Below are 23,738 nucleotides of genomic sequence, written 5' to 3' on the forward strand. Positions count from 1 at the left end.
CCAAAGTGTCACCGAGCACTGTCCCAGGACTGTCCCTGTCACCACTGACTGTAAGGCGCTCTGGATAGAAAACAGGGGGAGCGGTGGCCTTAGTGGTTCAAATTGCAAGCCCTCGAGGTGCCTTTTCCAAAGCATTTCACTGCATATTATCTATCTATCTATCTACCTACCTGTCTGTCTGTTGTCTGTCAATTTATCTATCTATCTGTCTATCTGTCTGTCCATCTTACTGCGACTCCTCTGTTCTGACTCCGCTCCACCAGATGGCGATATTTTATGCGGCTGTCCTTTATGACCCGGAAGTAAGTTGTTGTTTTTGTACTCGTGTTTGTATTAGTTATAAATCTGTCTCGCGTCGACGTCTGCCGAGGTTTTGGCCGCTTTAAACGCGCTGACGGCGAATAATCGTCCGGCCGCCACGCAGCCATGTCCGCGTCCTCCGTGGCCCGGCTGCTCCTGAGCCGCGGGCGCCTCCTCCCGGCCCCCACCTGGCCGTGGGTCGCGCCGGCCGCGGGGAAGAAGGGCCACGCCGGCCTGCCCGAGCTGCGCGACCACGAGTTGGAGGAGCAGTTCGTGCGCGGCTCCGGCCCCGGGGGTCAGGCGACCAACAAGACGAGCAACTGCGTGGTGCTGAAGCATCTCCCCACGGGCGTGGTGGTGAAGGTGACCGAAATAATCCCGATTTACGTCCGACCCGTTTTTAGACAGGGACAAGGAACCTGGAGAGCAACCCGGGCTCAGAAAGGGACTGTCCTGAAGTGGGGTGCTAGTAGCCTAGTGGGTAACACACTCGCCTATGAACCAGAAGACCCAGGTTCGAACCCCACTTACTACCATCGTGTCCCTGAGCAAGACACTTAACCCCGAGTGTCTCCAGGGGGGACTGTCCCTGTAACTACTGACTGTAAGTTGATCTGGATAAGGGCGTCTGGTAAATGCCGTATTTGTAAATCACATAGTGAATTAATGGTGGCGGTAATGATCATGGCCCGGATCCCAACTGTGGAACGATGAGCGTGGCACATTCATCCAGGTACACTGATCAACCTTCGAATTAAAAGGACAAATCCTCTCCATTGTCTTGGAAGGCAGAAACAAATCATCTACTGTCATCGTGGTCCAGCTTGGAAAGTGAAGTGAAACGTGTCCTCTGCTTTTAAGAGTCACCCTTGGTGAGCAGTGGGCAGCCATGACAGGCGCACAGGGAGCAGAGGACACATTTCACTGCGTCCCCAATCACTTTCACTTATTCTGATTATGGGTCCGCTTCCTTACCCGCTAGGCCACGCCAAATTTCAGTGAAAGGATGGCGAGGGTCCGCGTTGTGCTGTGGAAGTCCATTGAGGGGGTACATTTGGGAGATCAGGGTTCCATATATCAGGATTTGAACCTGCAACTAATCGATTTTTAATAATTTTTTATTTTTTTTAAATGTATGCAGTGCCATCAGACCCGCTCTGTGGAGCAGAACAGGAAGCTGGCGCGGGAAATCCTGCGCGAGCGCCTGGACGTGGCGTACCGCGGCGAGGAGAGCGAGGTGCTGCAGGGGAAGAGGGAGGCGGTCCGGAGGAAGGCGGAGAAGCGCCGGAAGGCCGCCGAGAACCTGGAGCGGAAGAGGCTTTTCAAGGAGGCCCGGCAGCGGGACCAGGAATAAGGAGGGGTCGCCCTGCCCCAGTGCACTGTGGGTAGAGGTGCTACCAGAACTCGTTTATTCTGCAGTGCTACACGGACGTGCAGTTCGGCGCGACACAAAGCGCATAAATGCAAATAGATACAAAAGACGGAATTGACTTTATTACAACAACTGATCATTGTTGTGTGTTTGGCACAATGCAGATCATAATCGGCGTTCTAATAAAACGTAACATGTTGAATTCGTACAAAAACCCACAAAATCTCTCTCTCTCTCTGAAAAAAAGCGAACGGCTACACAATTAAAAAGTTGAAATATGAAAAGTTCCCGAACGAGAACGTAGACAATTTACAGGAGGTTCCTGTCAAGTAAACACACGCAAAAAACACACTTCCTCTCTCTATCAAACATCGGCACTACGTTACACAAGAGTTGTAAAAAAAAAAAAAAAAAAAAAACGAGGTTGTCCCGCCGGCGAGGCTCTCCGGTTCCTCCGGTTGGGGGGGGGGGGGCGGCAGGAGGAGGCGTGGCCTCCGGTTAAGACCTCGCGTTCCGCTCCGTCTCCGCCAGGCACTCGCGCACAAGGCCCCTGGCGTGGAGAATGCCTGCAAGAAGAAACCCCGACATGAACGCAGCGCGTTGGCTGGGAGTGAACGTGGTCGTCAGTTCCCGGCATTCCCAGTTCCGACATCGGAAGTAACGACCCCGAAACTAGAATGTCATTTATCAAAAGGTCCCCTATTATGAAAATGTAATTTATTATTAACAGGAGGGCGGTGGTGGCCTAGCGGTTAAGTAAGCGGCCCCATAATTGGAAGGTTGCCGGTTCGAATCCCGATCCGCCGAGGCACCACTGTGACGGTTAAAAGCAGAGGACAATCACTTCACTTTCGCTTATTATTTAACATTAATACGAGGTCCCCGCGCCTGTCCAGGGTCCTGCAGCAGCTAGAAGTGGCGATAGGTGTAAAGGGCGTTTTGGTTATTCTGCTTCGCCGTTCAGTAGGGTGGTAGTAGCCTAGTGGGTAACACACTCGCCTGTGAACCAGAAGACCCGGGTTCGAATCCCACTTACTACCATTGTGTCCCTGAGCAAGACACTTAACCCTGAGTGTCTCCAGGGGGGGACTGTCCCTGTAACTACTGATTGTAAGTTGATCTGGATAAGGGCGTCTGGTAAATGCTGTAAATGTAAATGCAGTGAGCCGCAGCTCAGGCGGTCGTTTCCGGAATTTGTCCCCTTGTGACGCCATTTTTTTTTCCGTGGAAAAGCTCAGACACGGCTTCCTGTGCTCGGCAGACATCGCGGCCGGTGAATGGTGTTGATGGCGTCGTTCCCGCTCTCCTCCTCGCGAGCATTTAAAGCTACGGGCGCCGGAACGGCGCGTCCTGTGGAGACCTCACTGTGGGACTGGACCAAAACGAGACACTTCAGATGCAGCATTAGGGGACCTTCAAGTCGGCCGCGTTTTACTTTGCCGCAGTTGTAGCACGTTGTTTTCTAGTCCGCTCTCTACGTGCCGTGTCAGCAAAAAAAAAACCCTACAATTTAACCGAATAGAGTAGTTCCGTAGATCGGTACGGAACTACTGTTTCCGGTACCTGATCCGCGTATTAATCGGATCGGCGCGTCCCTAGCGGCCACCTTGCAAACGCGTTCGGAATTAGCCGGCGTGTGGACGCTTACCGCGCTTCAGCCTCTCCATGGCCGTCTTGCTGCCGGCGTACGTGGGCCGGATCTCCTTCCCCAGCTCCTCGATGATGGCCAGGAGCTCGGCGTACTTGCTCTGGGGCGCCTGGCTTCCGCTGGTGGCCTGGAGGAACATCAGAGGTCACCACACGTGCGCGCGGACGCCGAGCGGCGTCCACTCTCCGCGCTGCAGGCCGAGCTCACCTGCGTGAAGCCGAAGGAAGGCGCCCCGTAGTCGCTGATTACGGGCCGGTAGGACTGGAGGGTTGCCAGGCTCGCCGCGGGGGACTGGATCGTTCCGACTGCAGGGAACAAAAATGAGTAAATATTTGGGTTCTAGTGAAGTGATCGTGAAACACTGCAGCACAGCACACGGTGACACAACGAAACGTGTCCTCTGCATTTAACCCATCGCCCTTGGTGAGCAGTGGGCGGCCATGACAGGCGCCCGGGGAGCAGTGTGTGGGGACGGTGCTTTGCTCAGTGGCACCTTGGCGGCTCGGGATTCGAACCGGCAACCTTACGATTACGGGGACCACTTCCTTAACCGCTAGGCCACCAGTTCGGTCAATCCCGGTTAAGAAGTTTTCACCAAACTCCCGTCCCCTAGACGGGGTCTGGATGAGCCATGTCCATGGAGTACCGTGCTGGTCTCGTGAATCGACTTGTACGTTTGGGGATCTTGCGTGTGGACGACGCAGAACCAGGACGCGCCGCGGGAAGAGGTTACCTTGACGCCCACCGACCACTAAAACGCCGCTGCTGACCCCGTGCTGACCGCCCACGTACGCCGGCAGCAAGACGGCCATGGAGAGGCTGAAGCGCGGTAAACGTCCACGTTTAAGAGCGGTTCGAGTAACGCAGCAACGAGTTCGGTGCGACGGCTCGAGTCCGGGACTCTATGGACCCGGATAGGCCCGACGGAGCTCTCGGTTCAGGCCAGGCCTGGTAGTAGCCTAGTGGGTTACACACTTGCCGATGAACCAGAAGACCCAAGTTCGAACCCCACTTACTACCATCGTGTCCCTGAGCAAGACACTTAACCCAGAGTGTCTCCAGGGGGACACTGTCCCGGTCACTGCTGGTTGTAAGGATCTCTGGACGAGGGCGTCTGAACGTGCAATGCGCCTCGGCGTCGCTGGGTGTCGTCGCAGGGTCACACGCAGCTCCTCGTCCAGATCAATCGCTCGCCTTGGGGGGGGAAGAGACGATCATGGAGGAAGCCGAACGGACCGAATTAAGCAGCCGGACCGCCGCCGCGGCTTTTGTTCCCCGCCGCGCCGTCCGCGGAGCGGCCGACCGGCCAACTTTCGGCGGAGAGAAACTTTCCACGTCCCGCCCGGCGCGGCAGGCTCCGGCCGCGCGTCGCGCTTTATTTCCCTCGCACATAAATGAATAGTAATAATGGCGGATACGAATCAGGACCTGACCTCCTCCGTGGCGCGCAGACCCGGCGTGCCCTCCCCCGGCCGCCCGGGGCTCTCACCTGCGTTCGCCGAGGCTCCGTGGACCGACTGGTGGAGGTTGGGTTTGTACGACATTCCCACGGACATCGTGGAGGAACGTCCTGCCGCCGCCGAAGCGTCTCTTGTCTGCGTCTCCCCGACACTTTTTTTTTTTTTTTTTCCACGCCGGCAAATATGGCGTCAGTTTCTACCGACACCCACGAGTTCGAAACCCGGCCGGCGCACCGGGTCCGTCGCGACCAGAACCGGCGATCCTCACTTTAAACTTCACACCGGCGTCGACAGCCGAACCGGGCCAATTCTCATCTTTTTAATATGTCGATATCAACCCAGATCACGTGTAAACCTAATAGCCGCTTGTCTTTATTACTTACATACATATAACGTGTTTTAAGTTGGTTAAATATTAAATAACTCCATGAATTCGGACACCGGAATAAAATCCGCTGTACGGTGCTGGAAACACGACGTGGCGTGGACTGAGACGAAAATGGGAGAAATAAAAACGACGAAAATAAGTCTTGAGAACAAAGACGCGGGCCGGTGCCAATTTCCTCCTCCTGCCCCCTTCCTCCTCGCCTTTAAATAAAAGTGCCGACGTCAATCCGGCAGCCTTTTCTACTCTTCGGGGCCATTTGTAATTTTAATCATCATCATCATTATTATTTTTAGTTATGAAAAGGGCCATTTTGGACAGAAGTCGGCGGTTTTAAAATAAACGCTTAATTTGTCCAGCTGTGCGGACGTATGGGGTAATAAAGTGAAGCTTAAATCGATGCTGGTTTCGACCTTTGCTGAGCTTTTACACCGTATTTGTCTGATCAGCAGATGAGAACGTGGTGTCTTGTGTCTTTTAGCACTGCTGCTAATTACGTGCATCGTTACTCAAAACGAGCATATACTAAATAGTACAGCCAGGTTACATACATGCCTATATAAACGTGCGGACTGTGAGCATTGCGTGGCCTATTTTACGGCAATTTCACGCAACGCAGAGCTAGACCCGGATTTGCGTGTAAATTCGGTACATCTGCACGACCAGCGTGGACGAGCGTCGCCGTCTGCTCGCTACCCGACGTGGGCGGAGCTTCGCCGCGCGGCGGCCAATCAGAGCCTACGCATCGTGGCTTGCGGCCAATCAGCGGCACGGATTCGATTTTTCAAAAAAAGCAACAGGAAGACAACACGCGGCGTGCGGAGACGTTTCGTTTTTTGTTTTTTTAAAGCAGAAGCGCGTGTGTTCTATAGTATAATTTTTCTTTGCGGCAACTCGTTTATCTAAAGTAAAACTTTCGGGTCACTTTTGGGTTTTGCAAAACTGCAATGGCGAGAGGTAACCCATATAAAACCCATTTTTCTTCATGCTCGTTTGTAACGCGAACTAGTCTGCCGGGGCCTTGTTTCTTACTTTCTCTCCTGCGGTAACTGGGACGTGTTGGTTTGTTTGAAGGGAGGAAACGGGCGCCCGGTGTCAAGCCCAAGCCCGAGAGCTGCAGGCACAACGCGGCCAAAGAAAACGAGCCAGGAGACGCGAATAAGGTAACCAGCCGCCAGGCCAGTGCGGAGTGGGTTTCTTTGTTTAGTGCAGTTTTGCATGGTAAAGCGTGGCATGTTCAGCAGATTTGGGCTTGGCATTTTTCCATTCATGAAGCACATGGCAACTGTTGAGCATGGTGAACAGAGGTGGTAAAAAGTGAACACGTTCATCACAAAAGCACTAGCATACACACTTGTGATTGTATTTCATCAATAAGTATCTGACTGAAGTTAAAGTGGGGACAAAATATGGACTGTTCAAAAGTTTAGGGCCACTCAGAAGGTAGGAAACGACTATGGGGCATTAAAAAGGTGTAATGCATTTAGCACAACGGGGGAAAAAAACAATAAGAGCATTTTAATGGTGAATCAAGGTTTGTGAATGTACGATACATTTCTATTATAGGACGGGAAATCTCATGGACAGTCTACAATGCACAGCTTCCTGAGCCCAGGAAAAGCCCCCCTTACCCTCAGTCTGGAGGAGAACTCGTCTCCCACCGAGAGCCAGAAGCAGTGCGAAGGTTCGAGCACGAGTTTTTGTCTCTGTGAACCCACGAATGAGTGGCAATCCCTGGTCCATAATTTCTCCAGGTTTGAAGTTGTCATGGTGACTGCATCTTCATGTTGGTCCATGATGAAATCGCTGTCAGCACTGAACAGTTTAAACGTGTGGATTGCTCTTTAGATTAGTTTTAGTTCAGAAGTTGGATATGCAAAGTATGTGGCAGTGCTTATTGCCCCCTTTGTGGTCCCCTTGTGTGTTAACACAGAACAGCTTTCCAGATGAATCTGTCTGAGAAAGGTGAGGTTTGTCTAGGTATTCAGATGACTGGTTCTACAAATTTATATATATATATATATACACACACACACACATACATACACACACACACACACACAACGTTACATACTGGAAATTATCCAATGTAAATGAGTTTTGGCCTGCTGCTCATTGAGCATCTTGCCCTCTACAGTGAGACGAAACCTGGATCAGCGCGACTCCAGCGGGTCTGCAGAAGAGCAGCGGGCCCCGAACACCCCCAAACAGAATCTGGAAGATTCCACGTCAATCCCTGCCCCACCCACGGCCGGCAGAGGTAAAGGGAAGAAGGGAGCCCCGAAAAAGTGAGTACCCAGGCAGACCCAGCCAGACGCCTCTCAAAAAGAGGAAGTTTTAAAAAATTTTCACATTTAAATCTTTTTTTTTTTTTTTTTCCTCAAAAAATATGATTTTGTTAACCTCACATCATCACTGCTATGGAAGCGTTGGTCTAATATATATAATATATATATATATACCTTGTAGTCAAACCCATTTCATAATTAAAACAAGGTTACGTGGTTATATTATTCTTACCTTATAGACTCAAGAACACTCCACAGACATGTAAGACGCTCTGACTTGTTCCATGGTTTTGACCACACATTCTGTTTTGTATTCCCCTTCATTGTAAAGAAAGTGTGTCCAAAAGATTGTTTCGTCATTTTCTCCCGGCCATCTGCTAAACCATCAGAAGCATCCTGAAATATATATATATATATATATGTGTGTGTGTGTGTGTGTACGTGTATATATACACATACTTTATTGTTTTATTTTATTTTTTTTATCTTAGAAACCATATTTTGACTAAAACACTAGCCTGAACGTGCATTTGATTTTGAATCAAATTGTGATATTTTCTGAATGGCACACCCTTGCTGTATGGCTTATTATTTTGGGTTGATGCCAGGAAATGGCCGGCTTGCCATTTGCAGACCAACATACCACTCTGCGGGCCAGCAGTGGTCACAGGATCGTCTGCCCACATGAAGTAAAGCTTTTGTCTCGTTTTTTTTTTTTTTTTTTGTCTTGCAGAGTGTCCCAGCGCAACAGAAAGGTCACAGATTATTATCCAATTAGACGGAGTTCCAGAAAAAGCAAGTCTGAGCTGAAGGTCTGTGTGTTAAATCCGAAGTGTGACCTACTGAACATGTAAACACCACATAAAAACGAGTGAATGAAGCGCAATGACCGAACTTAATCTGTGTCTGACAGAGCGAGGAGCAGCGGCACATCGATGACCTGATACGGAATGGAACCGAGGAGGGACTGAAGGTGAATTCACACATTCACATGCATGCACATAAGTACAACAATGGTAGTAGCCTAGAGGGTGAGACACTCGCCTGTGAACCAGAAGACCCAGGTTCAAACCCCACTTACTACCATCGTGTCCCTGAGCAAGACACTTAACCCTGAATTAGGGCTGCACGATTTGGGGAAAAATACATATTGTGATTATTGAGATCAATATTGCGATATGCGATTGCGATACGATAAAGGACACTTGCTTGTATATCAATGAAAAGTCGCATACTAATAGTGAAATGTTTAATTTAAAGTGAAACATACAAACTACTTATAACAACCTGAAATGCCCAGTGCTTTCAAAATACAATATTCTACAAAATTAAATAATCACAAAAAACTCTTTACATTACTGTCGAACGACAAACCCTGGTAAGGCTAAACAACTGTTTTGATTATATTTGGCCATTATAAAATCCTTTATTATAGTACTTACGTTTAACCAAAACGTTGTTTGCAGGCTGACTTGAACACAGGGATGCATAGCTTTGCTAGCTTAGCTAAGGTTAAGATTTGTAAACTGAGGTGAATTTCTTTAGGAAACCTTCAAAGTTTGAGAAAAGTTAACTAAACAGCTAAGAACAGTCTAAATAGTTAATACCTACGTTTAGCCAAAACGTTGTTTGGAGGCTGACTTGAACACAGGAATGCATAGCTTCGCTAGCTTAGCTAAGGTTAAGACTTATAAAACGGGATTTTATAATGGCCAAATATATTCAAAACAATTGTCCAGCCTTACCTATGAAATGTAATCCCCCGGGATCTGGTTTGGAGCGTACAGCGGTTTGTACAGCCCCAAGCAGCACAAGAGTGAGGCATTTTTATGCACTTCTCTCCATAGACATGTATATGCTTCATGCCACAGCAGAGCCTATCACAATATGGCGGCGACGTTGACGTACGATGCAGCGCGTCATGTGGCGTCTAACCATATGTCTCCGAATCGAAAGTCATGTGACTAAATAAGTCACATCCGACTGAAGTGAGACTTCAGTCAGCACGCAAACTTTAAGAGAATGGATCGGATATGTTGCCGATCCAATCCATGTACTAATCATTTAAATCGCAGCTTTTCGCGTTCATGTAATCGCACAGACTGACATCACGATTGCGATTAGATTAATCGTGCAGCACTACCCTGAATGTCTCCAGGGGGGAGACTGTCCCTGTAACTACTGATTGTAAGTTGCTCTGGATAAGGGCGTCTGATAAATGCCGTAAATGTAACACAAATAGCCAATCATGCAACAGCACACGGACAGAACCGGGTTGTTGATGTCAGAGGTGAGAGAAGGGTCAGACAGGCTTGAGATTGGGAGAACCGATTTGTCGAACCGATGCCTCTCCAGTTGATCCAGAACGCTGATTCAGATTCAAAATACTGATGCTGGCCGAAAAAGCCAAGAAAGGGTCATGACCTCCTACCTCAGGTCTCTCATCACTCCTTGCTCCGCACCTCATTTACATTTGCAGCATTTATCAGACGCCCTTATCCAGAGCGACTTACAATCAGTAGTTACAGGGACAGTCCCCCCCCCGGAGCAACTTAAGGTTAAGTGTCTTGCTCAGGGACACAATGGTAGTAAGTGGGATTTGAACCTGGGTCTTCTGGTTCGTAGGAGAGTGTGTTACCCACTAGGCTAGTACCACCCCACCTCCATCTCGCCGACTGGTACCACCATCTCTCAAGGTACCAGGAAAGCAGGTGGTGGTAGGAACAGACTTCCGCTGGTTTTTTGATATCTGTGTCAGACTACGATTTCGTTCCGACAGGTGAGTCATATGGAAGGGAAGGGCCGAGGAGTGTTTGCCGACCGAAGGTTCCAGAAAGGCCAGTTCGTTGTCGAGTATCACGGAGACCTGGTGCAGATGGCGGAGGCCAAGAGCAGGGAGGCCACGTACTCCAAAGACCCGGCGACCGGCTGCTACATGTACTACTTCCAGTACCTGGGCAAAACATACTGGTGAGACTATTACTAACTTGCAACGTTCTTGTAGTCTGATTTATGTAAGAATGATGGTATTCATAGTCGGGGTCCCAGTGAACCGGAATTGATTTAATCATTTACAGCATTTATCTGTATCGATTTTAAATGTAACAGACGGAGCCGTTTCTCATAAGCTTTCGGATTCCCTTCCTCTCCCAGCGTGGATGCCACCATGGAGACGGACCGCCTTGGGCGGCTGGTCAACCACAGTAAAAGTGGCAACCTGCAGACTAAGCTGCACGACGTTGGCGGCGTGCCCCACCTCATCCTGGTGGCTTCACGGGACATTCAGAAGGGGGAGGAGCTTCTCTACGACTACGGTGACCGGAGCAAAGAGGCCATCATGGCCCACCCTTGGCTCAAGCACTGACGCCGGGGTCCTAGTCAGAGGGATTCGTATTAATATTGGACTGGTGCTTGGGTGTTAAGACTCGTTATTTTATCAACTGATATCTACCTCGTGCCCTCAGGTTGTTAATTAGCTGCCAGCATCAGGCGGAATTTTGCAGATGAATTATTTAACGAGAATTTTAAGGTCTTTTTTTTTTTTTTTTTTTTCTTGCTTCCAAGCAGATATACAGATGCGCTGCATTTTTATATGATGTTTAAAAAAAATTGTATATACGTACTAGTGTGGCAATGAATATTTTAAGATGCATTATCGGTTTGTGAAACCATGGATTCTGATGCTTTGTGTAACAGAGCTTTTTTTTTTTTTTTCGTGTTTTTTTTTTTCGTCTCTTGGGCGTGGCCTTTTGTATTTTATGGAGGATCTGGTTTACAGTGTAATCCATGACAACTAGATGTTGAACAATGTGTTTATTTGCTGCAGATGGATTCATTAAAGTTTTACTTTTGCTACTCTGTAACCTTCATGTGGCTAAAGGGGTTCGCATACATTCACACACCACCTATCACATTAATTATTACACTTCTCACCTATAATTAAAGTGCATATAACACTAGTCAAATATTGTCTGGTGTAAAACAGAGAAACATTCTTCCTGGACCGTTTATACATATACTGTAGCTTTTGTACAAAATGGTTTTATATCCAAACCTTCTGAAAATGTTAAATCCCATGTTCTAATATATAAAATGTGTGTTCTTACAGTAGATTTTGGGGGTTTTGATTTAAGGAAAAGATACTGTCCGTGAACACTGAAGAAATATTGGTCAACAGTGATCGATTCTCCGATCAGGGACGGAATATTTTTCCAGCCACAGGTCATTGTTGTTCAAATGCACGTCTAGATTCCCATTAACATTGTGCATATTGAATATTAAAACAGGGCTAAAATACTGAATTCAATTTTTTAAAAAGTATAAAAATAATTCTGGCTGGGCCTTTTTTTTTTTTTTTTTTTTTTTAAGAGCAGTTTGAAGTCTTGTCAGGTTCAGGGTTGCGGCTCCCACCTATTTCCTCCGGAATGAAAAGCTGCAAGAAAACACATTTTAGTCAGGACAAGCAAGCAAGTCATTTATATTTTAGTCAAAAGAAAGTAAAAACCAAAAGATGGCGCAGCCACATTTCTTCATTTATATTTTCTAAAATTGACATAAAAAAAATGTAATGTGGTCAAATCCTTTTTTTTTTTTTTTTGCATTTCAGCCTCAACGTAAATTATTATTGATTTTGTAGAGTATATGCTTACATTGATTTTGGAACCGGAATGTGCATCACCATCAAATCCCTACATTTTTATTACGTGAGCATGTAACGATTTGAAAAGATTCCTCCAAATTCAGTTTGACAGTTTGGGTGGTAGTAGTCTAGTGGGGTAACCCACTCGTCTATGAACTAGAAGACCCAGGTTCAAACCCCACTTACTACCATCGTGTCCCTGAGCAAGACACTTAACAGGGGGGACTGTCCCTGTAACTACTGATTGTAAGACGCTCTGGATAAGGGCGTATGATAAATGCCATAAATGTAAATGTAAGCATTGTTTCCTTGAAGACATCTTGTCCACACCAAGACAAATAGGAAGTGAAATACGGGAAAATGATGTTCCACGTCATTAATAATAACGTCGAACCCGGTCTGAAAAGATGAATTTAACTCTCCAGTCACAGGAAGCAGAGAACCAGGCCAAGTGCTTAAGTGAATTTGCAGTCCCTGAGTCACGACGGTCTGGAATGACCAGGCCACGGCGGCAAAGTGGGTCGGAATTTTTTTTCTCCCCACTTCACATGGTTAATCGGATCTGGATGCAGTGAATGTTTAGTCTTTTTAAAATAGTCCGCTAACGAACATGAGTGCCTTGGCGCACACAGCATCACTGTGAAGCGCTGCGCGGTCACAAGCGTACGATTACGGCGTCCGGCCGTGAGAATGGCCTGTACTCCCTGGGATCGCCGCGGCAGGCAACATCGTACGGTGTCCTGCGTGGAACGCTGCTCTGCCGACAAAACGTGTGATGATGCAAATGTCAGCGGTGCATCCCGCAAACACGTCCAATTCCGTAAGCAGCAGAAAAACAGAGCGTGAGCTTTACGCGTCAGGTGGTAGTAGCCTAGCGGGTAACACACTCGCCTATGAACCTGAAGACCCAGGTTCAAACCCCACTTACTACCATCGTGTCCCTGAGCAAGACACTTAACCCTTAGTGTCTCCAGGGGGGGGACTGTCCCTGTAACTACTGATTGTAAGTCGCTCTGGATAAGGGCGTCTGGTAAATTGACTGGTATGAAAAGTGATCTTGTACTTACAGTTTTCTGATCGTGGTCTTCTCCTCTCTGCTGTCTTCCCTGGCCTCGTCTCCCGTGGACGACGAAGGGTCTGACGTGGTGGACGCGTCCAGGTCCACCTCCAGCATGGCGGGCTCCGAGCAGGGGGCCGGATGAGAGAGCAGCCCGCTGTGGAGGACGAGGGCAGCGTGGTCAGAGCGGACTTCTGTGGTTAGTTCCAACTAAGTTCCGAAGGGACGAGAGGAGCGCTAGGAACGATCTCACGGCTGTTTCGGTAAAGAGGCGGACCCGTAATCGGGAAGGTTGACGGTTCGAATCCTGAACCTCCTTCACTTTCACTCCACTTCCACTTAAAGCCATCAAAATGATTAAGCGAGGTGTATTGACATATTTTAGGGGCGAGGAACGTCCGTCACACCACCTCATCCATCAAATCCAGAAAACTATAACTTTTACTACAAAAACTGTCTGAAGAGGAACATTTAAAGCACACAAACAGGACGTGAGACGGGAGGTCAGAGGCCAAGTCCATACCTCTTATACAGCTGCAGCTCCTCCTGGGCGATGAGGAGCTGGGCTTTCAGCTGGTTCCGCTCTTGGAGAACCTCCTTCAACTCCTGCATGGTGAAGCGCGGCCGGTTGGGGTCCTTCAGGTCCACCACCAGCTTGTTGGGTCCCAGGCTCTGCTGCGGGGCGACATGCAGCGGTCAGCGGGCGCCACGTTAACGACGCGGACGGTCGGACGGGGAAACTCACGGAGCCCTGCGCCGCTGCCTGCTCGCCCGCCAGCCGGTCCAGCTCCCGCTTCAGGTTGTCCCGCTCCATCTTCAGCTCCTCCACGGACAGGTTGTGCTTGTTCACCAGGACCTCGAACATCTCCAGGACGCGCACGATCTTGAACTGCAGGTCGGAGACCTGCGCGCCGGCCTTGCTGACCTTCAGCAGGTCCCGGCCGACCACGTAGGAGATGTCGTAAACGTCCTCGACCGTGAGGTCCGGCGCGTCCTTCTCGAACGCCGAGGCGGGAGCGGAGTCGCGCAGCCCGTCCATTCCCGCCCGCCGAAAACCCAGGACGCGCTCGAACCTGAACTTGCTCGGATCTTGAAGAGCCCGTCGTTCCACTGAGAACTTCCTCTTTCTCTAGTTTTTTTTTTTTATCGCACGTTGCCTACGGCCGCCGTTCTACGTGAGTGGCAGCGGAATGGACCAATGGGCGCGCCGCTTCACACCCAGCGACCAATCGGCGGTAGTCCCGCCCATCGAGGTTGTCCCAGCAACAGGTGAAGCCACGCGAGCGGCCCTCAAAAGAGGCACGTGATGTTTTTACGGGAGTCCAGAAGTTCCCGAACTTCCACAGTCTCGACTGGGTGTGCCGGAGTGATGTGGTTACACTAGATTTATAAATATATGTGTGCTTTGTGTCTTTTAATTTTCTTTTTTGGTTACCTGTATTCTGGTGTGGGTGAGGGAATTGACATAGTGGCCACATCTTTGCCTCCACCACACCCACAGTCCAGTGAGCCGCAGGAATCTGGATGTTTAATTAATTGTGTGTTAGTGTTTCTGGTTATGTCCAATATGTTTCTGTGTTTTTTGGTTATGGTTATTGTAAAAAGTTATGTGAGTTATAAAAATTTAATCACCCCCCAACAATTGTATGGCATGTGATATCTTACATTTTACATTTACAGCATGTACCAGACGCCCTTATCCAGAGCACCTTATCAGTAGTTGCAGGGACAGTACCCCCTGGAGACAATCAGGGTTAAGTGTCTTGCTCAGGGACACAATGGTAGTATGTGGGGGCAGTGGTGGCGCAGCAGTTAAGGAAGTGGCTCCGTAATCAGAAGGTTGCCACTGAGCAAAGCACCGTCCCCACACACTGCTCCCGGGCGCCTGTCATGGCTGCCCACAGCTCACACAGGGTGATGGGTTAAATGCAGAGGCCAAATTTCACTGTGTGCTGTGCTGCTGTGTATCACAAGTGACAATCACTTTACATTTACATTACATTTACAGCATTTATCAGACGCCCTTATCCAGAGCGACTTACAATCAGTAGTTACAGGGGACAACTTAGGGTTAAGTGTCTTGCTCAGGGATACAATGGTAGTAAGCGGGATTTGAACCTAGGTCTTCTGGTTCATAGGCGAGTGTGTTATCCACTAGGCTACTACCACCCACTTTACTTTGAACCTAGGCTACTACCACCCTTATCTAACACATTTCCAACATTTAATTGTCCCTTCACATTTAAAACTTCCACAAAGGTTAAAGGGGGAAAACTGGGTCTTTTTTACGCTTTCTTTACACCAGTTTTGTAAACTTTGCCTGAGTTTCGGTGTCATGTCTGCATATCAGAGAGACGGTTTTGGAGCTTCAGTAGATGTTTACATGAACACGGCCTCGTGGTGAAGCTATGAGAGGTGAAGACCGTCTCGTATGACTTTCCTTATTGGGACGGTAATCCTGCTAATTTAAAAAGTCTTTAAATCATTTACATTAACGGTCCAATAGAAAACAATGAAACTTACAATCAGTAGTTACAGGGACAGTCCCCCCCTGGAGACACTCAGGGTTAAGTGTCTTGCTCAGGTGGTAAGTGGGATTTGAAACTGGGTCTTCTGGTTCATAGGAGAGTGTGTTACCCCACTAGGCTACTACCACCCCAGTAAGGCCCATGAAAGGCGCCCAGGGACCAGTGTGTGGGGACGTTGCTTTGCTCAGTGGCACCTTGCCAGTTCGGAGTTTGAGCTGACAACCTCCTGTGTGTAGAGTAAGTGACTCCTCTGTTATCCTATTGTTCTCCATCTGTAGATGTTTGCTTTTAGGAGAGTTGCGAGACATCAGCACCCCCAAAAATCCCTTTCAGCTTTTAGTCAGCAGAATTCGAGGGGCAGGGCAGTGTAATTTACAGGTTTATCAAAACGAAGCATTAAAGGACATAATTATTATGCAAATTTCTTCTTTGCCAAGAAGATGATGTGAGGGAGTCACTTTTAAATGTTTTATCATGTGTTTTTTTGCAAAACGCCATGAGACAAGGACATGTGGCACCAATATTACCCTTAATCCAAACAAATTATACATATATGTTCTAGTTATTCCCATTTTAAAGCTTTACATCTTAAAAAGCAAAATAGATATTTAAAAAAGCCAAATCATTAACATTACAGCACTTTCATTGATAAGGTGCATTTGACAACATGCATCACTTCACATACTATTTGCAGTTCATTAAAACTATCAAATAAAACAGAATATTTGGATTTAGCATGGTTGTCACAAATATGTATTCATATGGACATGCAGCCACGTGAATAGTGCTGAGCCAGAGAGTCCAATTTCACACCTGAGAAGATAAAAACACATGTTGTAACAATTCATATAACATAAAAAAAGTTGTTTTTTCACACAGACGTTTACATTTAGAAGAATCCCCTGCTTATTAGTGCTGATGTTGGTCTCCATGTGGAAAAAAAATGCCTGAAGAGCCTTTTTTGCTCTCGTCTCTTCCAGCACTGGTGATAAAACTGGAGCTGCATTTTAGTCCGACTTAACCAATGAGCACGTCCCACTCGTTAGATCCTCATTTAGGGGCGAAACGGTCATACAAATGAGATGAGTCTTCTGATTGGCAACAACGTGGGGTCATCGCTGATCAAACCAGCAGCCACCATCGGCATTATTGCTGTAAAGAGCCTATAGACGAAGCGAGAGAGAGAAAAATAGATAATAAAAATATGCCTAATTTATTAGATAATTGTCATTGAGCATAAAAATATTTTGTTATAATTCAATAATAGTCATGTGTGCTGATTGGCCCAGTCCTTATAAATTAAATAATGTATTGTTGTTTATATGGACATCACAATTAAATGCTGATCTATTTATTGGATTGGATGGTTAATCTGCACTTTAAATGGCTCTCATTTATGGGTCTTTACTGTTTAATTAACTTAATGTCAATGTAGGGTGGTAGTAGCCTACTGGGTAACACACTCGCCTATAAACCAGAAGACCCAGGTTCAAATCCAACTTACTACCATCGTGTCCCTGAGCAAGACACTTAACCCTGAGTGTCTCCAGGGGGGGACTGTCCCTGTAACTACTGATTGTAAGTCGCTCTGGATAAGGGTGTCTGATAATAGCCGTAAATGTAATGTAATGTAAATGTAATGTACACTTACAGCCGCTTGATTCCCGATTCCTGCGGCTCACTGGACTGTGGGAGTGGTGGAGGTAAAGATCTGGCCACTATGTCAACCAAGTTCTCCTCCTGCTCCTCACTGACAGAAAGTGCACATATTTGTGTTTATGAACATTTGATACAAAGATTGATTTTCCAAAGACTCCATGTCCTCACAAAGATGTCTTACTTGCGGTAGTAGGCCAGCTCCTCTTGCATGATGAAGAGTTGTGCCTTCAGCTCGTTTCTCTCCTGTAGCACTGCCTGAAGGTCCTGGAGGGTGAAACAGGGACTGTTTGGGTCCTTCTGGTCTTCATTGTACCTCTCCTCCTCTGCCTTCCCCTCTCCAAACTTCTTATGCTCCGCCTCTAACAGATCCTCCTGGTGCCAGACAAATGAAATGAAGATGAAACCGGACTGTTCAGAATTCTGGCAGACTGTCTGTATTTAACTACGTAAGAAGGTTTAAGATTTGGGATCCTCAGCATCTGTACAAAAAATCATATTCAAAACCACTGAACACAGGAACACCGCGTCCACATGGTCAAGACACCCAGGTCATTTGCCCAAATCCCAAATATGTTGAAAAATTAATTATCACCAGTACGTTCAGCCGTAATTTGCATTGTGAAGAAATGTTCCACTAATTGGCCAAAACATGCCGGGACTCAATCAGGCAGACGGATGGATGGACGGGCATATAAAAAAAGAGCCGGGGTCTGCACGTGACTGTAGGTTACCTGCAGCATTCCCCTAATGCACTCATCCTTGCTGTTGTGCATGTGGTTGTGTGTGGGTGTGGTCAACAGGGCGGGGCTTTCGGCCGGGCCACAGCACCGAGAGAGGAAATCCCGATCCATCGCACACTCGGCCCACAGCGACGACTGCACTGGGCATGCACCTACCGCTGCCGATTCAGGTAGCTGTACCTCAGACATAAAGAAATGTTGTTTTCTGATTGGCATTGCAATTCACTGCAGATCTATGGCAACATTTCTCGGTTGCATAATGCTGGTTATTCATATTTATGGCAGATGTGGGATGGACCTTGTCTTTCTCGTTTTTGCTCCCAATGCAGGAGTGTGGCGCCTTGTCTTTCGCAGTGGCGAGCCCACGCCGCAGCGCCCCCTCCCCATCCTGCCGCTGTGACATCTTCTGCAGCTCCTGCTGCCTTGCCTGGACCAGGGCCTCCAGCTCGGCCCTCTGCTGGATCAGGGCCTTCCCCTGGGACTCCAGCACGCTCATCCTGTGCCTCAGGTCCTGGTTCACCTTCATCAGCCTGTGTTGCTGCAGCTGCAGCTGAGAGAGATTCCAGCGAACTGAACAATAGCAATACAAATCCAGAATAAAATTTTAGAAAAAAATATTTAAATATATCAAATCTGGTTTGATGTGGTGGGTGAGAAACTGGACAACATTGAAACTGTAGCCGGAGGGAGAACATTGTCCAGACCTCAGTCCATCGCTCCACAACTCCTCCCCCAGTCCCACACCCACACAATGATCTGCACAGTAGCCATTCATTATCATTCATTATCAATTCATTAACGCGACCTCGAGAAGAGCAGAGGGTAGGAGGAGTTGTATTGGATTATATAAGGTATCCTTAAGTTAAGCATCTTCATTTTATGTCACGTGTTAAAATAAAAGTTTGGGACACGTCATCGGTCACCGCACTGCCAGTGTGTGAGGGGTGTCCTTACTGCCTCCACATCCTCGTTCCTCAGCTCCAGCTCGTGGTTCCTGGCTCGGATCTCATCTCTCTGCTGCTCCAGCGCCTCCTTCAGCCTCGTCACGACCTGCCGGTGTTTCTCTGACGACCCTGCCGACACACAGACAGCCACACCCACTTCTGAGGACTTCAGCCCCATCATGCCCTCCACGCTAGTTACGGACGCGCAAGGTTTTCGCTTTCATTTAAGATTGATGGATTGTTTTAACACACACGCAGACACACAGCCTTAATAGGAAAGCAACTACGTTTTAAAACACGAAACTTTGCAAACTGTTCAATTAACGGTAAAAAGTTGTGGACTTTATCCTTGCATGTCATGTCCCTTGTACACAGATTTGGAGCACAAACATGAATAATCTATAAGAGCCCGGGCGCGATAAGGCATGTCAGCACATTTTATTACACAAACTACCGACTTCTCTCCAAATTCTCGTTCGTGCGCCATGAGTAAAGCCGTACGTAAAGAGCGGTGATTCGGCGGGTTTGAACACAGTGTGAAAACCCGTCTGTGCACCGCAGGGAAAGTTTGGGACGAGCAAATTTGAGTCCAGAGTCCGGTAAACGTGTCCAGTGTGAACACATTCCGAGCGGCCCATCATGCGTTGTTATTGGCCAAACACTCAAGTCGCCTGCAGCTTGGAATGTGGATGAACTTCTGATCATAGCTGGTTCGTTAGAAAGGGTCAGATAAAATGCCAAAATACAGATCATAGCAAAGTATTAGATCATACACAATTTTAGGTTTATTCTGGGGCTACGTCACAATAACATACATTGCATGCACTACTGTATACTGTGGATATAAAAAGTCCCCAAATATACAGACCCCAATATTTAAAAAAAAATGAAAAGGGTGTTCACACTTATGCAATAATCTTGTTGTGTTTTTTGTTTTTGTTTTCCGATTGAACTGTACAGGTTACAGGTCACATTTCACTCACATGCACTGGGCCATTTATATGGATCCACCTTAATAAAATGGGAATGGTTGGCGATATTAACGTCCTGTTTGTGGCACATTAGTATATTTGAGGGGGCAAACTTTTCAAGATGGGCGGTGACCATAGTGGCCATTTTGAAGTCAGCCATCTTGGATCCAACTTTTGTTTTTTCAATAGGAAGAGGGTCATGTGACACATCAAATTTATTGGTAATTTCACAAAAAAAAAAACAATGGTGTGCTTGGTTTTAAAGTAACTTAACGTAACTTTAGTTCTGACCACTTATAAAATGTGTTCAATGTCACCAACCATTCCCATTTTATTAAGGTGTATCCATATAAATGGCCCACCCTGTACATGTGTGTTGGTGTCATGTGATGTGACAATAAAAGCGATTTGATCTGTTACATGCAATGTGTGTGTGTGTGTGCGCATATTGCACCCTGACCCCAATTGGGGTTCTCAGGGTAAATATAGCCCTGTCTCGGCGCACACACAGACCCCCAGTCAGGCTTTAAAATTAGTCCCTTCGTCTTGACTGCTGGACTGTACGTGCCAGTGCCAGTATATCCTGCAGCACATGCACACGTGCCACGTATAACCTGCATGTAGGTCACCGCCCGAGCATACATTCCAGCACAGGCCATTACCGGTACATGCTAGAAACTGTGAGTTTGCGGGGTTTCATTAAAACAACCACAATATTCAATACGTTTTGTTCAATAACCAATACGTTTGCTGAAAAGCAGTCGATTCCATTTGATTTAAATAATACAATTTTCAACACTTTCCCAACAAGGTCTGGTATAATTTCTGATTGGGTGGCGGCACGGGCATGAAGAGCTGGTAGCATGCGGTCACTTGACCCCGCCTCCTTTATCAGACATGTCACGAACGCTAATATCACCAACACTGTGCCGGGAGCCCTGCGGCACGTCCAGGAAACCCCCAGAACATGAAAAAGTGTCTACACGATACGATTGGTGGAATTTGTTGTTAAAAGGTGTAACGTGTACGAAATCTTGGTGGTGGGCGTGTCCGCCATGCAGGGAGAGTGACAACACAGCGACGCTGAACCCGTCTGATTGGCCACCGCTTGAAAAGTTGAATGACGCATGTAACAGGAAGTGACGGACCCACAAATCAGTTCATCTGGAAAGTAAAGCTGGAGAAGAGCAGAATGACTGAAAGTGAAGCCATATTGTTGCGTGGCGATGGTTTAGTTATGACCGTCATGGTACAGACGTAGCTGAAAATCTGTTGAACATTAGTACAATTAAAATGAAAGAAAGTGAAGTGATTGTCATTGTGATACACTGCAGCACAGCACACAGTGACACAACGAAATGTCTCCGCTGCTTTTAACAGTCACCCTGAGTGAGCAGTGGGCAGCCATGACAGGCGCCCGGGGAGCAGTGTGTGGGGACGGTGCTTTGCTCAGTGGCACCTTGGTGGCTCGGAGATTCAAACCGGCAACCTTCTGATTACGAACACAGTGTTTGTAATCACAGAGTGAATGTGAATAAGTGCATGTGTGTTCTTATATTTTTCTACATTCACCTCGATATCGCACAATATTTTGCTGTATATCCTAATAAAATGTCATATCTGGAATCTTCTGATTTCAGTCCAGATGGGGGCGGGGGATAAGAATCAATATTGGTCAATATAAGAAAATATCATAATTTATTGGCCATATCGCCTGGCCCTAACACTTTGAGGTCAAATTTACCAGACGCCCTTATCCAGAGATCCTTACGTTCAGTAGTGACAGGGACCGTCCCCCTGGAGACACTCAGGGTTAAGTGTCTTTCTCAGCGACGCAATGGTAGTAAGTGGGGTTTGAACCTGGGACTTTGTGCTCTTCTGGTTAAATCAGATGGTTAGGCACTGATTCATCTCCCATCCACAGGATTCTAAGTAAGGAGATTATGGGGATATGATAGAGGGAGAAAAAACACATCGTTCTTAGTAACAGGCTCCCTCTGACTCTCCGTCCCAAGGGTCAAGTGTGGGGGTGTCAAAAGCGATTTTGGTCTATATGGGAAATAAATGTCCTTCTGGTGGTAGACGTTGTAGATGTAGATGGTTCTACCTTCCCGCTCGGACGGCTCCTCCGCGGGCCAAGACGATGCGTCCCGCAGCCTGGCGAGCAGAGACTTGTTCTGAGCCTGCAGCTGGGAGACCTGGCTGAGCAGCTCCTGGGTCTCGCCTCTCCAAGTGTCCTCCACCGACTCCAGCTCCTAAAAATAAGTGCACACATAAAAACACGTCCTGCTGAGTCCATTTCACTTCATTGACTCATATGTGATAGAATATTGTTTATGTTCATGTAAAGGCAGAACTCCTTTTTGGTTCCAGATTATTACATTTTGCGGTCAAATTACAATTCTGACCTGTTGATGTCTCCTGTCCTGCTCCACACGGTCTCTCCTCTCCACCCTCAGCCTGTCCAACTCGAGCCGCAGCTCCTCGGTCTCTGCGCCCCGGCTGCCGCGGCTCACCAGCACCTCCAGAAGCTCCAGAAGCCGGACCACCTTGGGCATGAGCCGCGCCAGCGTGTCGCAGCCGTGCTGGTCGATGATCCGCTCGAACTCCTGGCCCAGCGCCGCCGCGATGTCGTACACGTCCACGACCGTCAGGTCCGCCGCGATCTTCACGAAGGCGCCGCTGGGGGACACGTCCATGGCGGACAGGCGCGGCGACGGGCAGGCAGACGGTGCGCGCTGCGAGCGCGCATATCAGAGTCCAGACGAGTCGGATCCGGGTCCGAACTGGACGCCTCACTCACAAGCACACGCTGCAACAGGAGACAAGAACGACAAGGACGGGAAGGAGAAACCGATGAGGGGACAACAACGCGTCCCGCTGTCGTAATGCGCGGCGGGAGCGAACGGATCTTTTTAATCGACTCTCCCTGATGAACGAACGGAGATCCGGTCAACTCAACGTCACAACGACCAGGAATCGTGGGTCCAGGGAACTTCAACCAACGTAGCGTCATATGTGTAAAAAATAAATAAGTAAATTCACACATCAAAACTATGAATGAACACATGTGGAGTTATGTACTTAACAAAAAGTGGAGACCTGGCCTCCACAGTCACCGGACCTGAACCCAATCCAGATGGTTTGGGGTGAGCTGGACCAACAAGTGCTAAACACCTCTGGGAACTCCTTCAAGACTGTTGGAAAAGTATTTCAGGTGACGACCTCTTGAAGCTCATCGAGAGAATGCCAAGAGTGTGCAAAGCAGTAATCAGAGCAAAGAAACTAGAATATAAAACATGTTTTCAGTTATTTCACCTTTTTTGTTAAGTACATAACTCCACGTGTGTTCATTCATAGAGGATGGCGGTGAGGCTCCTCCCCTAAATGATGCAAGCCTCGATACGTGCTTCGCGGTAACGCCCCCTCCACTACTCGATACACACCCCGAAGTGGGTAAGGGAATTGTTTACATTTACATTTACATTTACAGCATTTATCAGACGCCCTTATCCAGAGCGACTTACAATCAGTAGTTACAGGGACAGTCCCCCCCCCTGGAGACACTCAGGGTTCATAGGCGAGTGTGTTACCCACTAGGCCACTACCACCCTATAGTGACAATTATAGTGACAATCTGGGTGTTTAATTAATTGTAGAATATCTAATTGTGTTCGTGTTTCTGGTTATGTCAAATATGGTTCTGTATTTTTTGTTTGTTCAATGTACTGAGTTATAAATGTGAGT

General features: G+C 47.7%; 5 protein-coding genes across 6 annotated transcripts; 2 read left to right on the top strand and 3 right to left on the bottom strand.

Moving 5' to 3' along the window:
• The first annotated feature begins 274 nt into the window (after positions 1-274).
• On the top strand, positions 275-1,880 carry mtrfr (mitochondrial translation release factor in rescue). Its single transcript, XM_028995618.1, has 2 exons — positions 275-663; positions 1,442-1,880. The coding sequence occupies exons 1-2, from the start codon at positions 427-429 to the stop codon at positions 1,652-1,654; spliced, it is 450 nt and encodes a 149-aa protein (XP_028851451.1). The 5' UTR covers positions 275-426; the 3' UTR covers positions 1,655-1,880.
• Positions 1,881-2,076: 196 nt separating this feature from the next.
• On the bottom strand, positions 2,077-5,375 carry LOC114799206 (cyclin-dependent kinase 2-associated protein 1-like). Its single transcript, XM_028995619.1, has 4 exons — positions 4,810-5,375; positions 3,528-3,625; positions 3,321-3,447; positions 2,077-2,238 (listed from the first exon to the last, which is right to left on the bottom strand). The coding sequence occupies exons 1-4, from the start codon at positions 4,874-4,876 to the stop codon at positions 2,171-2,173; spliced, it is 360 nt and encodes a 119-aa protein (XP_028851452.1). The 5' UTR covers positions 4,877-5,375; the 3' UTR covers positions 2,077-2,170.
• On the top strand, positions 4,533-11,062 carry kmt5ab (lysine methyltransferase 5Ab). The gene is made up of 8 exons (XM_028995611.1): positions 4,533-6,122; positions 6,240-6,328; positions 6,732-6,849; positions 7,303-7,453; positions 8,187-8,265; positions 8,367-8,426; positions 10,233-10,423; positions 10,607-11,062. The coding sequence occupies exons 1-8, from the start codon at positions 6,113-6,115 to the stop codon at positions 10,815-10,817; spliced, it is 909 nt and encodes a 302-aa protein (XP_028851444.1). The 5' UTR covers positions 4,533-6,112; the 3' UTR covers positions 10,818-11,062.
• A 189-nt stretch (positions 11,063-11,251) lies between these two features.
• Positions 11,252-14,298, bottom strand: rilpl2 (Rab interacting lysosomal protein-like 2). Of its 2 annotated transcripts, none has more exons than XM_028995617.1 (4): positions 13,895-14,298; positions 13,673-13,821; positions 13,160-13,306; positions 11,252-11,885 (listed from the first exon to the last, which is right to left on the bottom strand). In XM_028995617.1, exons 1-4 carry the CDS (start codon positions 14,186-14,188, stop codon positions 11,864-11,866), a joined length of 612 nt encoding a protein of 203 aa, XP_028851450.1. In that variant the 5' UTR covers positions 14,189-14,298; the 3' UTR covers positions 11,252-11,863. The 2 variants fall into 2 exon arrangements, with proteins under 2 accessions (XP_028851450.1, XP_028851449.1); XM_028995616.1 differs by having other exon boundaries at positions 13,673-13,824.
• Positions 14,299-16,131: 1,833 nt separating this feature from the next.
• On the bottom strand, positions 16,132-22,892 carry LOC114799513 (RILP-like protein 1). The gene is made up of 8 exons (XM_028996235.1): positions 22,400-22,892; positions 22,099-22,246; positions 19,031-19,149; positions 18,375-18,626; positions 18,068-18,250; positions 17,518-17,708; positions 17,329-17,427; positions 16,132-16,840 (listed from the first exon to the last, which is right to left on the bottom strand). The coding sequence occupies exons 1-8, from the start codon at positions 22,688-22,690 to the stop codon at positions 16,747-16,749; spliced, it is 1,377 nt and encodes a 458-aa protein (XP_028852068.1). The 5' UTR covers positions 22,691-22,892; the 3' UTR covers positions 16,132-16,746.
• Between the last annotated feature and the right edge of the window lie 846 nt (positions 22,893-23,738).

Source organism: Denticeps clupeoides, chromosome 11 (genome assembly GCF_900700375.1).
Source record: "Denticeps clupeoides chromosome 11, fDenClu1.1, whole genome shotgun sequence".
NCBI classification, from domain to species: Eukaryota; Metazoa; Chordata; class Actinopteri; order Clupeiformes; family Denticipitidae; genus Denticeps; species Denticeps clupeoides.

What these genes read in the sequence shown, in the direction of transcription:
- rilpl2 (XM_028995616.1), bottom strand. Translation starts at nt 14,188, where the DNA reads ATGGACGGGCTGCGCGACTCCGCTCCCGCCTCGGCGTTCGAGAAGGAC. An exon ending in AGGCAGCGGCGCAGGGCTCC is followed by an intron (nt 13,825 to 13,894) that starts GTGAGTTTCCCC and finishes GTCGCCCCGCAG; the next exon opens with CAGAGCCTGGGACCCAACAA. An exon ending in GAGCTGCAGCTGTATAAGAG is followed by an intron (nt 13,307 to 13,672) that starts GTATGGACTTGG and finishes CGTCCTCCACAG; the next exon opens with CGGGCTGCTCTCTCATCCGG.
- mtrfr (XM_028995618.1), top strand. Translation starts at nt 427, where the DNA reads ATGTCCGCGTCCTCCGTGGCCCGGCTGCTCCTGAGCCGCGGGCGCCTC. An exon ending in CCACGGGCGTGGTGGTGAAG is followed by an intron (nt 664 to 1,441) that starts GTGACCGAAATA and finishes AAATGTATGCAG; the next exon opens with TGCCATCAGACCCGCTCTGT.
- LOC114799513 (XM_028996235.1), bottom strand. Translation starts at nt 22,690, where the DNA reads ATGGACGTGTCCCCCAGCGGCGCCTTCGTGAAGATCGCGGCGGACCTG. An exon ending in GGAGCCGTCCGAGCGGGAAG is followed by an intron (nt 19,150 to 22,098) that starts GTAGAACCATCT and finishes GTGTGTCGGCAG; the next exon opens with GGTCGTCAGAGAAACACCGG. An exon ending in GAATCGGGAATCAAGCGGCT is followed by an intron (nt 16,841 to 17,328) that starts GTAAGTGTACAT and finishes CTTCGTCTATAG; the next exon opens with GCTCTTTACAGCAATAATGC.
- LOC114799206 (XM_028995619.1), bottom strand. Translation starts at nt 4,876, where the DNA reads ATGTCCGTGGGAATGTCGTACAAACCCAACCTCCACCAGTCGGTCCAC. An exon ending in CGGAGCCTCGGCGAACGCAG is followed by an intron (nt 3,626 to 4,809) that starts GTGAGAGCCCCG and finishes TGTTCCCTGCAG; the next exon opens with TCGGAACGATCCAGTCCCCC. An exon ending in CATGGAGAGGCTGAAGCGCG is followed by an intron (nt 2,239 to 3,320) that starts GTAAGCGTCCAC and finishes TTCTTCTTGCAG; the next exon opens with GCATTCTCCACGCCAGGGGC.
- kmt5ab (XM_028995611.1), top strand. An exon ending in AGCCAGGAGACGCGAATAAG is followed by an intron (nt 6,329 to 6,731) that starts GTAACCAGCCGC and finishes TTTCTATTATAG; the next exon opens with GACGGGAAATCTCATGGACA. An exon ending in GAGCCAGAAGCAGTGCGAAG is followed by an intron (nt 6,850 to 7,302) that starts GTTCGAGCACGA and finishes TGCCCTCTACAG; the next exon opens with TGAGACGAAACCTGGATCAG.